This window comes from Echeneis naucrates, chromosome 4 (assembly GCF_900963305.1).
Source record: "Echeneis naucrates chromosome 4, fEcheNa1.1, whole genome shotgun sequence".
In the NCBI taxonomy this organism is placed as follows: domain Eukaryota; kingdom Metazoa; phylum Chordata; class Actinopteri; order Carangiformes; family Echeneidae; genus Echeneis; species Echeneis naucrates.
Window position 1 is genome coordinate 19,433,282 of NC_042514.1, and position 12,534 is coordinate 19,445,815.

The following is a 12,534-nucleotide window of genomic DNA, read 5'->3' on the forward strand; positions in this document are numbered from 1 at the left end:
GGTTTAAAGGAATAATTATGTTGATCAGGTCTTTGATCTGTTTTCAGGTCCAGTACAGATTGACTCAGCTGAGCTTGGTCATGCTGGGCGATACTCCTGCACAGCAAAGAATGCTGCAGGCTCCATGCAACGCCATGTACAGCTCATAGTGCAGGGTAACTCCAACCTAAGAAACAATATATCAAGTTCAGACCTCAATGGATTTTTACATTGTAGTTTTTGCTATGTTATGTTCAGGAACTTTAAGTCTATTCGTTGTTTTATCATTTCTAACAACACTGCTTTCCCTTTGTCTCAGACTCAGATTATGTGTAGCTCCTGAAACACCTGTCCATTAAGGATATTGATTTTAACATCTTGATTGCCATTTCTGCGTTCTGGAAGGGTCTCTGATTTTGTCCACCATGAAGCTGTGGTGACAGATATCTAGAAATCTAAAATTAACTTAAAGAAATAGAGCAAAACTCACAAGTTACCCATGTCGATGTATTGAAATTGCAGTATGTTAAAGTGGGAAAAGCAGCCGGTTGTTTGTTTAAACGTTGAACAATAATTGAGGGTTTTCTGCAGGATTAAATCAAGACAAATGCTATTAAATCAGCGATTACAAATGTGAATATCATACTCCCACTGCTGCATAAAATAATTTTCAGCTATTCATATTTTGGCATCCTGAACATCAGCTTTTCTGCCAATCTGCCTCCTCAGAGCTCCCAGTGATACAGTCCCACCCACCTGCCTTGGATGTCATCCTCAATAATCCCATCACTCTGCCCTGCAGGGCTACAGGCTCACCCAGGCCAACCATCACTTGGCAGAAGGAGGGCATCAACATACCCACTGCAGGTAATTTGTCACATCTGTGTGAGTCGATGGTCGTAGTGTAATAGATGGTATGCAATCGGCCATAAGAATATTCCTTATGCTTTATGGTAGGTGGGAGTTTCACAGTGCTGCCAAATGGAAGTCTGCAGATATCCAAGGCTTCTGTTTCAGACGCTGGTACATATATATGTGTTGCTCAGAACCCAGCTGGCACTGCACTGGGGAAGACCAAGCTCAAAGTACAAGGTAGCCCTTCTTCCAAGTAATGCAATTTCATTTTGTGTTCTTCAGTAGTCACTAATTTTGATTCCTTCTGCTGCTACTAATGCAAATTGCATGTTATTCCTTTTACGGCATCCTGCAGTGCCTCCTGTGATCAGCTCAGAGACTCAAAACTATTTGGCACCTGTGGACTCCTCTGTGACACTGCAGTGCCAGGCTGATGGCTCCCCTCCTCCCTCTGTCACATGGCACAAAGACGGGCAATCATTAAGTGAATCTGTACGGCAGCGGATTCTCAGTTCAGGCTCCCTGCAGATCTCCTTCATCCAACCCAGTGACACTGGACGATACACATGCACTGCTGCCAATGTAGCTGGAACTGTCAACCTTGAGATGAGCCTTACTGTACAAAGTAAGTTTCACTGATTTCATGGTTTTTAAACCTCACATCTGACTACTATATGCTCATGGTTTTTCACAGACTTGATAAAGACAACGCTGCATGTCCCCACCTGCTGCTTATGTGTGTCTTGAGTGCATTTAACACTTCACTTAAAACATAATTAGGCTTTTTCTTTTTGGAGGTAATGTGATAACCAAAAATATGCCACTTACCTTTGCAGTCCCTCCCTCCATTCGTGGTGGAGAGCAGGAATTAGCAGTGGTGGAAAACAGTCAAGCCCAGCTAGTTTGTGTGGCAGAGGGGGTCCCCCATCCCAGCCTGTCCTGGGAGAAAGATGGTAATCCCCTCAGCGAAAGCATCGGGGAGTACACCATCCTGCCCTCTGGAGAGCTGGTTATAGATATTGCTCAGGTAAAAGAAGTAAAAAGCAACAAGTTATCTTTTCTGTAGACTGCTGGGAAGTAAGATTGGCCTGTATTAAATTTAGCTCTGCCGCTAAAGGATGATGTGGAGCACATGCTCAGCCTGTCCTGTGTCCAAAAGGTGCATTAAAATTTTTTCTGCATGCTCTGTCTCTCCTCATCTCTCCTCCATGCCAGCCTGATGATGCAGGCAGTTACACGTGCGTTGCCACCAATGCAGTTGGGCAGGACAGTCGGACACTAACTCTATCTGTTCATACCCACCCTGTCTTCACCGAGCTGCTTGCAGATGTGGCCCTTAACAAGGGAGAGGGCCTCCTGTTGGCTTGTGGTGTCAGTGGCATCCCACCACCCAAGATCACATGGGCACTCAACAACAACATCATTCCTGGTGAGCAAACACTTCCAGTAATTGTGCAAATATTTTATAGTTTCTAAGAATTAAAACATTCCCCAAAATCCATATATTCAGTTTTATGTAGCTTTGTGTCATATATTAGAATAAATGCTTTTAATACAGTGGCCCTGAAGGTCAAAACAACATTTCACAAAACAAAACAAAGCAAAAAAAAAAAAATCTAATTGAGCGTGGTGCAGGGACACATCTGAAATCATAAGAGGTAGAAACAGGAAATTACTTTGCACTGTCAAGTTTTCATTCTGCTTGTGAAGTGTTTTCGGTAACGCTGTTCTGTTTTGTGAAATGATAAAGTGTTCTCTCTAATGTTGCGTTCTGTTTTGTGAAATGCAGGCCCGCTGTTTTTTAACTGTGTTTTTCCTATTGCCTTTTGTGAATGCTGTAGTGCATTATGATCATATGACCGGCCACAGTGAACTGGTGATAGAGAGAGTCAGTAAAGAAGACGCTGGCACTTACACTTGTGTGGCAGAAAACAGTGTTGGAACCATTAAGTCTCTGGGCTTTGTATATGTGAAAGGTAAAACCCTGCATGACATCGTTTGACTCAACTTTATTTCACTTGTTTACCTCACAATTTCATCCCACGGTCAAGGCAAATTTTTCTGACAATTTTTTATCATTTTTTTGTCTGCATTCAGAGCCTCCAATCATTGATGGGGATCCACACTCCAACAGGATTGAACCTTTGGGTGGCAATGCCATTCTGAACTGTGAGGTTCGTGGCGACCCCCTGCCCACCATCCAGTGGAGCAAAAATGGAATAAACATTCAGATCAACAACCGAATCCGTCAGCTTGATAACGGGTCTCTGGCCATCTATGGGACTGTGGTAGGAAAACAAACTGAGATCCTTTATACCTGATGCTGTTTGTATATTTTTCATTAATCTTGATAATTAGTTTTTTTTTTGTTTGTTTCTTTGTTTATAAAATTTTATTCAGAGTGAAGATGCCGGCAGCTACATGTGTGTGGCAACAAATGACGCTGGGGTGGTGGAAAGAAGTGTCACACTTACTTTGCAGAGTAAGTCTGGCATTTCTACATGTACAGAATGTGACAGGCGTATAAACCTGAAATAATGGTCCAGTAATTCACTGAAGATCCTTGAAAATATGCAGTGACATCATCACAAGTTATTTTTCCCTATATTTGGCACTCTTATTTTGAAGTGTGAAATAAATGGAAGGTTCACATTGTGCACCATTCTACATTCAGGTGCACCCACCATCACTTTGGAGCCAGTTGAGACAGTGGTGGATGCTGGCACCACAGTGGTGCTCAACTGCCAGGCAGAGGGTGAGCCTAGACCCATGATAGAGTGGTCCCGTCAGGGGCGTCCACTGCTGGGTATCAACCGATTTTCCACCCTGTCCAATGGTACGCTCAGGATCAGCAGTGCCCAGAAGGAGGACACAGCTGAATATGAATGTGTGGCGAGAAATCTACTTGGATCAGTCCTCGTCAGGGTATCTTTAACTGTACGAGGTGAGCAGTTCATTATGCATTTATCTTTACTTTTGTTATCTTCCAAGAAGCAAGGAAAAAATAAATAAATCAGTCGTGCTGATAAAACAGCAAATGAAACCTTGTGTTAATGTGGACTTATCTGTTTTTTAGTACACGGGGGATACTCAGAGTGGGCAGAGTGGGGGCCTTGCAGTGTGTCCTGTGGTGTTGGGGCTCAGAAGAGGTTAAGGAGGTGTAATAATCCCCTGCCTGCCAACGGAGGCAGCCACTGTGCAGGATTAGACGCTGAAATACGCAGTTGTCAGGCAAAACCTTGTCCAGGTCAGAAGAAGTTTAAGAGGGAAAGGATTCAACGTGTTCGTTCAGAATGTGTATGATGAGGCTGTAACTGTGTCCATTTTCAGTGGATGGTAACTGGTCAGAGTGGTCTCTCTGGGAGGAGTGCTCTCGAACCTGTGGACAGGGAAACAGAACCAGGACCCGGACCTGCAGCAACCCTCCAACTCAGCACGGAGGCAGGCAATGTGAGGGGAAGCCACTGGAAGCCATCATGTGCAGTGTCAGACCCTGTCCAGGTGAACAGACAAAGAAAAAATTGGCGATATGAAAAGCTATGACCCGCAGGAATGTCCCCTTAACTCAAGTACCAAACACATAAAGTGTGTGTGACTTAAGCTATTAAACTACTAATTATGAAAGCTACTTGCATTGATTCTAAATAATTTACGGCCAACTCTTGGCCAATACCGCTGCAGTGGCCGGTAACTGGGGGTCTTGGCTACCATGGAGCCCATGCAGTGAGACCTGTGGAAAGGGTATGCAGTCCAGAGTCAGGCTGTGCAACAACCCTCCTCCATCCTTTGATGGACCACGATGTGAGGGCACAGACACCCAAACACAAGTGTGCAAGGAGAGGCCTTGTCCCGGTAAGGGGGTCCAGGGTGGTACATTATTATGAAACCAGACTGAACCAGATTTCATCTCTGCAATTGGCTTTCAAATGCTAAAATGTAGGTGATTGATCCTCCTGGTTCTTTTCTTTCATCCACCAGTGGATGGGAAGTGGTCATCGTGGGTAAGCTGGGGAGCTTGCAGCGTTTCCTGCGGCGGTGGGACCAGACAGAGGACACGTCTGTGTGCCAGCCCTGCCCCTCAGCAAGGTGGCAGGCAGTGTGAGGGCAATGATGTGCACATTGACTTCTGTAACAGCGAGCCATGCCCCAGTGAGTCATCTTAACATTTGTTTTTCTTTTTTTGCCCCTTCATCTGTATTTGTCTGAGGGTTGTTTCATCAAATCAAATCAAATCAGATTTATTTGTATAGCGCCAAATCATAACAAAGTTACATCAAGGCACTTTACATATAGAGCAGGTCTAGACCAAACTCTTTATAAATTTATTTAAAGAAACCCAACAGATCATGGATTCATATACTCTGTACCTGGCATTGGGCTTATCTTTGTATCTTTCCATACTACTAGTTAGCGGTAACTGGGGTCCGTGGAGTAGCTGGGGCACCTGCAGCAAGACATGTAACGGAGGTCAAATGAGACGCTACAGGACATGTGACAACCCACGACCCGCTAATGGTGGGAGAGCATGCACAGGTGCAGATGCACAGATACAGAGATGCAGCACAGAAAACTGCCCTGGTGAGTTGACTTTTTAATGACTGTGGGTATGCAATAATTAAGTGTCAGGGTAAAAGAGGAAAACACTGTTTGTCTGAGCATAAATTCCAATTTTATTTGTATAGGACCAAATCATAATGAAGTTACTTCAAGGAATTTAACATGTAGAGGTCCAGATGAAACCCTTTATAGAATTATTTAAGGAGGCCCGACAAAACCTTCAGTTAACAACATATGAATGTGGAATGTGCCTTTATTCAAGAAAGCCTATTTTATCTTACTTTATCTTTTTTGCACTGCTGCATTTGAGTTTTTTCTACAATTTGTGCGTGATCGTATATACTTACGTATTTGACTATCTCGGGGGTGTATCACTTGCAGTTGATGGTAACTGGGGCTCATGGCAGCCGTGGGGTGGGTGCTCTGCTTCTTGTGGAGGTGGGGAGAGAACACGTACTCGTCTCTGTAACAGCCCGTCTCCAAGTAACGGTGGCCGACTCTGTCCAGGAGACTCCTCGCAGCTTTCCAGGTGTAACACTAAGGCCTGCCCTGGTAAGTTGTGTATTTAGAAACATATTTTTGGAGTTGTCCTGTATACTGTTGTCCTTTTACTGTATATGCATTTTTACTTAATAATATCATCTCTTTTTGTCAGGTGGGCCCCAGAAGGCCCGAGGTACCATCATAGGGAATGTTAATGATATTGAATTTGGCATTGCCATCCTCAATAGCACCATTGCAGACAGCAATTCTGGTGGCAGAATCGTCAAGGCCACCATATCTAACATACCACGGGCATTAGGTCAGCTTCCTTTTATGGCTTTATGACTTCTATAGACATGATTGATTCCTGCCTCCGTAAACCCAATGCAAGCAAGCCAAACAAACATATGTCTTCATATTCAAGGTCCTGCAATGAGGAAACTCATCTCCATCCTGAATCCTGTTTATTGGACTACGGCACAGGAAATAGGAGAAGCGGTCAACGGTTACACCCTGGCAGGGGGTGTCTTCAGACGAGACACACAGGTGGAGTTTGCCACAGGTAAGGCCAAGGGTGTGTCTGTGCTCATGCTCAGTGCCTCTTAGCTGCCTATGGAATTTAGATTTCTTTTTTCTTACAACAGCTGAGTGGATGTGGATGTCTAGTGTTAGGAAGTGAGACACAAATCTGTGCTGTTTCTGGATGAAACCAGGTGAGATCCTGAGGATGACCCACATTGCCAGAGGCCTGGACTCAGATGGAGCGTTGTTGTTGGACATTGTCGTGAATGGACACATCTTACATTTGCCCTCACATGCTGACATCAGCATCAAGGTATAGACATAACCAAAGCAGCCAGTTGAAGTCTTTTTTTAGGTATGTCAGGCTGAACGATATATTGTTTTTCTTTGCAGGACTACACAGAGGACTACATCCAGACAGGCCCAGGACAACTGTACGCTCAGTCCACTCGTATGTTCAGCATCGACAGGCAGAGCGTGCCCTATTCTTGGAACCACACCATCTCCTATGACCCATCGAAGGGCAAGATGCCCTACCTGGTAGAGATGCTGCAGGCCACAGCCATCAGTTCTCAGTACCACCCCCTGGAAGAAGTGCTGGAGTTCGGCATCCAAGCCAGCATCACCAAGGGTGAGCAGACACTGTTCTGACTGTGGGAAAAATATTTGGGTGATGATGCACTAAACAGGGTTAAAATATTTTTTTGTTTTTGCTTGTTTTTAGTCATACAGACATTTTCTGGTATTTGACCCTTTTCTTCTTTCTATTTATATGACCCCAGGTGATCGCAGTAACCAGTGTCCTCAGGGTTTCAGGTTGGTGTCTTCTGGGCCCTATTGCGCAGGTAATGTTTAGAAACTAGAAACTAAAAATCTGGTTGATGTATATTGAGATATGCAGTACAGGCCAAAAGTTTGGACACACAGTCTGGACACTCAAATGAATAGGAAAGTGTGTCCAAATTTTTTGCCTGTACTGCATATAAATAAATGTCTTTGTTCTAAAAATTGCAATGTTGTTTTTTTTTTTGTTTTTTTTTTTATGTATCATGTGCTGCAGATGAGAATGAGTGTGAGGCTGGTAACCCCTGTTCTCATGCCTGCCACAATGCCATGGGCACTTACTATTGCTCTTGTCCTTGGGGCCTCACAATCTCTGCTGATGGCAAAACCTGTCAAGGTACACAACACAACACAACACAACACACACACAGTACCTATGCATTGAAATTTACCGATGATTACGATAGCATTAGGTCATTGCCTAATGAATCTGCTGATCTCTGCCCTCTCAGACATTGATGAGTGCTCTCTGGGTGGAAACATGTGCTATGATGGACAGGACTGCAAGAACACTATCGGTTCTTATCGATGTGTTATGCAGTGCGGTCGTGGTTTCAGGAGAACGGCCGATGGTCTTAGCTGCACAGGTACATCATAAGCTTCAAACAATTTTGCGCCTGAAGTGCTTTTCCAAATTTTGAAGTGTTCAAAGGATTATGTGAACCATGTTGTCTGTTGCTTAGATGTGAATGAGTGTCAGGAGTCCAATCCATGCAATCAGCACTGCCTTAACACTATTGGAAGTTATCGGTGCGCTTGCCAGCCAGGATTTCAACTCCGGAACCGACGTTGCATAGGTGAGAGACCTAATGCTCTCTAAAGAACGCTTCACCTGCAATTTTCAGTGTTAACGTCACACATGGAACCACAATTATTGTACATACTACGCAAACCAACTGCTCCAGTGCAGCTGGTTGTTCAACTACAACCATCCAATCTGTTCACCAAGTTGAAAAATAGTGGCTCATCCACAGGCATGAGCCATCATATGAGAAGTGTAGAACTAATGTGCATGGACATGACAGTTAAGCCTTCTGTTCAACACAGATGTGCACACCAAGTAAAGAGTAAAGAGAGATCTATCAGAATACAAGAATGCAATCACTGAGTAAAGCTGCTGATAGGGAATCTATCTGGGCTGAAATCATTCTAGATTTGTTGGTGATGTGGCACTTTCTTTTCCCTCTTTATTCCTCAGATATAAACGAGTGCAGACAGAGGGTTTGTCGTTCCGACCAACAGTGTAAAAACACACGAGGTGGCTACACATGTATTGACCTGTGCCCCAGTGGTATGACAAAAGGCGGCAATGGGACATGTGTAGGTGCGTGTTCAGAGACAGTGAGAGATTCCAATTTTGCACGCTGAGTTACCAACGGTGTCTTTATATTCATGTTTCGGTCTGTGTTGTAGACATCAATGAGTGCAGAGATGGCATTCATCAGTGCAGATATAACCAGATCTGTGAGAACACCAGAGGAAGTTACCACTGCACCTGTCCGCGTGGCTACAGATCTCAGGGAGTCGGAAGGCCATGTGTGGGTATGTGCATCCTTAACGTCTACTTTGCACAGTCACCCCCTCATTAGGGACAGACTTTAAACATTTATGGTGTATGAAGGACTTCATTGTGTGGGTGAAGCAGGTCGTATTTAGACTATCTATAATGCAGTTCCCTGTTGAGGATATTTACTAAGGCACGTGTCAAACAGTTTGAAACACTTCTGCTCTGCACTTCTAATCAGCTTTCATGCTTCTCACATATAAAATAACTCCTGTCCCCTACAGTATACCTCAGGAGTTACAGTCCACTGCTTGCTTGCTTACTTGCTTACATCTTTAAAATGCTGCATTGGAAACTGCTTCCTAACTCCTAACATTAAAGCAAGCACCTTTTTTCTTGCAGACCTAATGCACGGTTTAGCTCTCGGTTGATTGTTGGTCTCCTCCTGTAGACTGTAAGAAGAAAGTAGGGTAGAGAGAGGGTGAGAAAGCACAACATGAAGCTAGAAACTAGAAAGAAATGGTTCCTCCTTTGATGCAGTGAATCTAAAAAGGACCAGCACCATCCCCTCACAGCTTTTGCCACTTTTTCTTTTCACTCTCTTCTAATCTAGATTTTTCAAACTGCCACCTTTGTGTTTGAATTTGGCTATTTCCCAGTGGTGCCCTTTCCTCCTGTGACATCATTAACCCTGGACGCTGACATCTGTCTTTGTCAAACACTGTTCTTTACTATCTACCATTACCTGATATCACATTGATCTGATGTAATTTCTTCAGATAAAATGTGAGCTAGGTCACAAGAGACTTTCTTTATACCGTTTCTTTTATTCGAGATGAAAGGTGATCATGTTATCCTCTCATTCAAATTAGGCAAATATAGTTTTAGTGTCATAGTCTCAATACATTTCTGTCTTAGAGACACGAAAATGTATTGTTGGACAGTGGGGTAATTAACATATCCCCTTTTTCCCCCCTCATTCTCATCTTTCTCCACTATTTTCGTGGCTCACACCATCTCATTTTTTTTTTCATATCCTTTACTGTCCTCCCTTTTTTCCTCCATTGTTTTGTACTTTTTTCTCCTTCTACTCCTCCTTTTTTGTGTCTTGGTACTGGTGTTTCGTTGTGCTGGGGGCAGACATAAATGAGTGTGAGCAGCTTCCTCAGCCCTGTGCCCACCAGTGCATCAACACACGTGGCAGCTTCAAGTGCACCTGCCCACCGGGGCACCATCTGCTGGGCGATGGCAAATCCTGCGCTGGTCTGGAGCGTCTGCCCAGCTATGAAAGTTACTCATATGGCTACCGCACGTCTCAGTCCTCTCCTGAGCGCAGCTCCAACCAACAACTGTATCACAACTTGGCCTCTCAGACCTACCACTCCTACGCAGCCACCACAAGGGGCCGCTACAGGAGCCATAGCCGCAGGGAGACTCGCACACATTCCCTACGACAAGGCTTCCACGCTTGTCAGCAAGGGTTTGAGTCCAGGGGTGGCCGCTGTTTAGGTAACTATGGAGGACAGGCAGGGTTGAGCTAAGGGAGAGGATGCAACTGTCTCTTTTTATCACTGCTACTCCGTGGTTTTATAAGTAAATATGGTGGACTGTGAACATGAAATGTGTTTTTAGTAATCATTTGTATCTGATTTCTTGCTTTATTTTCCATTTTTCTGTGTTTGTGTGACACAAACAGACATCAATGAGTGTGAGGTAAGGGATGCCTGTCAGCATGAGTGCATAAACACGCCGGGGAGCCACAGGTGTCTCTGTCCTGCTGGTTACCGTCTCACGGCCAACGGAAAAACTTGTCAAGGTGAGGACTGCCGTCCACTCCCAGAGCCTGAGCTGTGCTCCTTATACCACACCAGTGGCTCTGTGGTGAGCTGTTTGCTCTGTCTGCAGATATGGACGAGTGTCAGGAGCAGAAGATCCAGTGTGGAGCAAACCGCATGTGCTTCAACATGAGAGGAAGTTACCAGTGTATTGACACACCTTGTCCATCAAACTACCAGAGGGATTCAACCACAGGGTAAACCTCCACAAGTATACACCATAAATGAGATTTTAACGTTTTGAGTTTTTTTTTTTTTTTTTTAGAATGAATGGTATGATATACAAAACCATGCTAGCATCAGGCAGTTTCTAAATAAATGATGCTCAGCCTTTGGCCTCTACCCCAGCAGAATGTTCAGCTGCAGTCACTGAGATGTTGTTGCTACAAACCCTCATCACTACATCATTTGCTACATCATGTAACTTCTAGTTATATCCGACTGCAAATAGGATTCTCTGTCGGTCTCATTTGCAGAATGGGTTCCAAACTTTCACTCCATATTCAGCTGAAGTTTACTTTGTTGTAGGTTCTGCCTTAAGAACTGCCCACCAAACGACCTGGAGTGCACCCTGAGCCCTTATGCCTTGGAGTACAAGCTGCTGTCCCTTCCCTTTGGCATTGCAGCTAATCAGGACCTCATCAGGCTTGTAGCCTACACACAGGATGGAGTGATGCACCCTAGAACCACCTTCCTGGTGGTGGACGAGGATGTCACGTTACCTTTTGCTCTGCGAGATGAGAACTTAAAAGGAGTTCTGTTCACTACACAGGCTCTGCGGGAGCCCCACACATACCGAATGAAGGTCCGAGCCCTTTCCTACAGCAAAGACGGAGGCATTGAGTACCAGACGACTTTCATTGTCTATATTGCTGTCTCTGCCTATCCCTACTGAGAGCACTTTAAATGATGGTAGAAGAAGGTGCAGTGATGATGCAAGTCCTCCACGTGCAGCCCCACTGACAGAGCAACACGGTGTGGATGAGTGGGTGCATGGCTGAAAATTGTCCATGTCAGTAAACAGACAGTTTGTGAGAGATGCCAGTGAGTGCATAAAACCTTAAAGACATAAAGGAGTTGAATATAAAACAAGCCACTGGATGAAACTGGCACTTAATTGGCTCTAATCCTTGTAAAGGACGCTTCAGTCTGTCAGGACTGATGTTCAAATCCGTATTGTTTTTACCCCAATCAGATTTAACTATGATCAAACAGATTTTGATCCTCAAAGCCAAAATGTTCATGACTAGCTCAGAAAATAGGCTCCAACACTGCCGAAGAAATCTCTGCGTGTTTCTTATTTACATTTACCTGTTATTAACTTATTGGGAAGTGCTTGAACATGAAAAACTTGGGCAATTCCCACCTTTACCTTTCTTAATCAGTCACTATAATAGAGTTGTGACTGATTGGACATGATGCTCATAGTGGTGATAGAGAATTTGACTGTTTTGTATTCTAGATTCTCAGGTCGTGGCCCATCAGACGGAAACCCTATCAATCATTACACTGATTACATCATGACTGTGCCATAATGCTCCATCTAATAGTTGATACGAAGATGTATTTTATTTTTATGACTTGTACATATATTTTTTTCATAATGTATTGCCATATTGTACTTATTCTATCCATTTTGTAATAAAAATGTAATAAATGAATATATACAAAGTGGAATGTGGAATTATGTCTGCAGCAATACTGCATAAAAAAATGTATTAAATTCTGAATTACCCAGAGAGCCCACTTACATAAATGTATATATTTAAAAAAAACTCTCAGTGATGTTATTGTCTGCAAAAATTCTTAAATTGTCGTCATCAGGCCATCATTTGACTTTGTGAAAAATAGAAGATAATAAAGCGGACATATGTTAACAAGAAATCACTATGTCAGCAAATAACTAATTTGTGTCTGAGAATATAGTGAAGTAATGTCTTTAGGAGAGTACAAACT

General features: G+C 43.7%; 1 protein-coding gene across 1 annotated transcript in view; it reads left to right on the forward strand.

Annotated features, from left to right (window-relative positions):
- hmcn1 (hemicentin 1) overlaps window positions 1–11,473 on the forward strand; it is a 73,670-nt gene extending 62,197 nt beyond the window's left edge. Inside the window, exons 78-107 of the mRNA XM_029499766.1 lie at window positions 48–155; window positions 709–846; window positions 937–1,071; window positions 1,190–1,459; window positions 1,671–1,861; window positions 2,050–2,263; window positions 2,676–2,810; window positions 2,932–3,122; window positions 3,235–3,316; window positions 3,509–3,778; window positions 3,911–4,081; window positions 4,165–4,335; window positions 4,516–4,686; window positions 4,813–4,987; window positions 5,246–5,412; window positions 5,773–5,943; window positions 6,047–6,193; window positions 6,299–6,436; window positions 6,588–6,709; window positions 6,790–7,027; window positions 7,179–7,241; window positions 7,457–7,576; window positions 7,692–7,826; window positions 7,923–8,036; window positions 8,438–8,563; window positions 8,653–8,781; window positions 9,884–10,252; window positions 10,440–10,559; window positions 10,649–10,775; window positions 11,107–11,473. Coding sequence (XP_029355626.1) covers window positions 48–155; window positions 709–846; window positions 937–1,071; window positions 1,190–1,459; window positions 1,671–1,861; window positions 2,050–2,263; window positions 2,676–2,810; window positions 2,932–3,122; window positions 3,235–3,316; window positions 3,509–3,778; window positions 3,911–4,081; window positions 4,165–4,335; window positions 4,516–4,686; window positions 4,813–4,987; window positions 5,246–5,412; window positions 5,773–5,943; window positions 6,047–6,193; window positions 6,299–6,436; window positions 6,588–6,709; window positions 6,790–7,027; window positions 7,179–7,241; window positions 7,457–7,576; window positions 7,692–7,826; window positions 7,923–8,036; window positions 8,438–8,563; window positions 8,653–8,781; window positions 9,884–10,252; window positions 10,440–10,559; window positions 10,649–10,775; window positions 11,107–11,473 — 5,075 coding nt within the window. The remainder of the gene's footprint in view (window positions 1–47; window positions 156–708; window positions 847–936; window positions 1,072–1,189; window positions 1,460–1,670; window positions 1,862–2,049; window positions 2,264–2,675; window positions 2,811–2,931; window positions 3,123–3,234; window positions 3,317–3,508; window positions 3,779–3,910; window positions 4,082–4,164; window positions 4,336–4,515; window positions 4,687–4,812; window positions 4,988–5,245; window positions 5,413–5,772; window positions 5,944–6,046; window positions 6,194–6,298; window positions 6,437–6,587; window positions 6,710–6,789; window positions 7,028–7,178; window positions 7,242–7,456; window positions 7,577–7,691; window positions 7,827–7,922; window positions 8,037–8,437; window positions 8,564–8,652; window positions 8,782–9,883; window positions 10,253–10,439; window positions 10,560–10,648; window positions 10,776–11,106) is intronic.
- The last annotated feature ends 1,061 nt before the right edge of the window (window positions 11,474–12,534 follow it).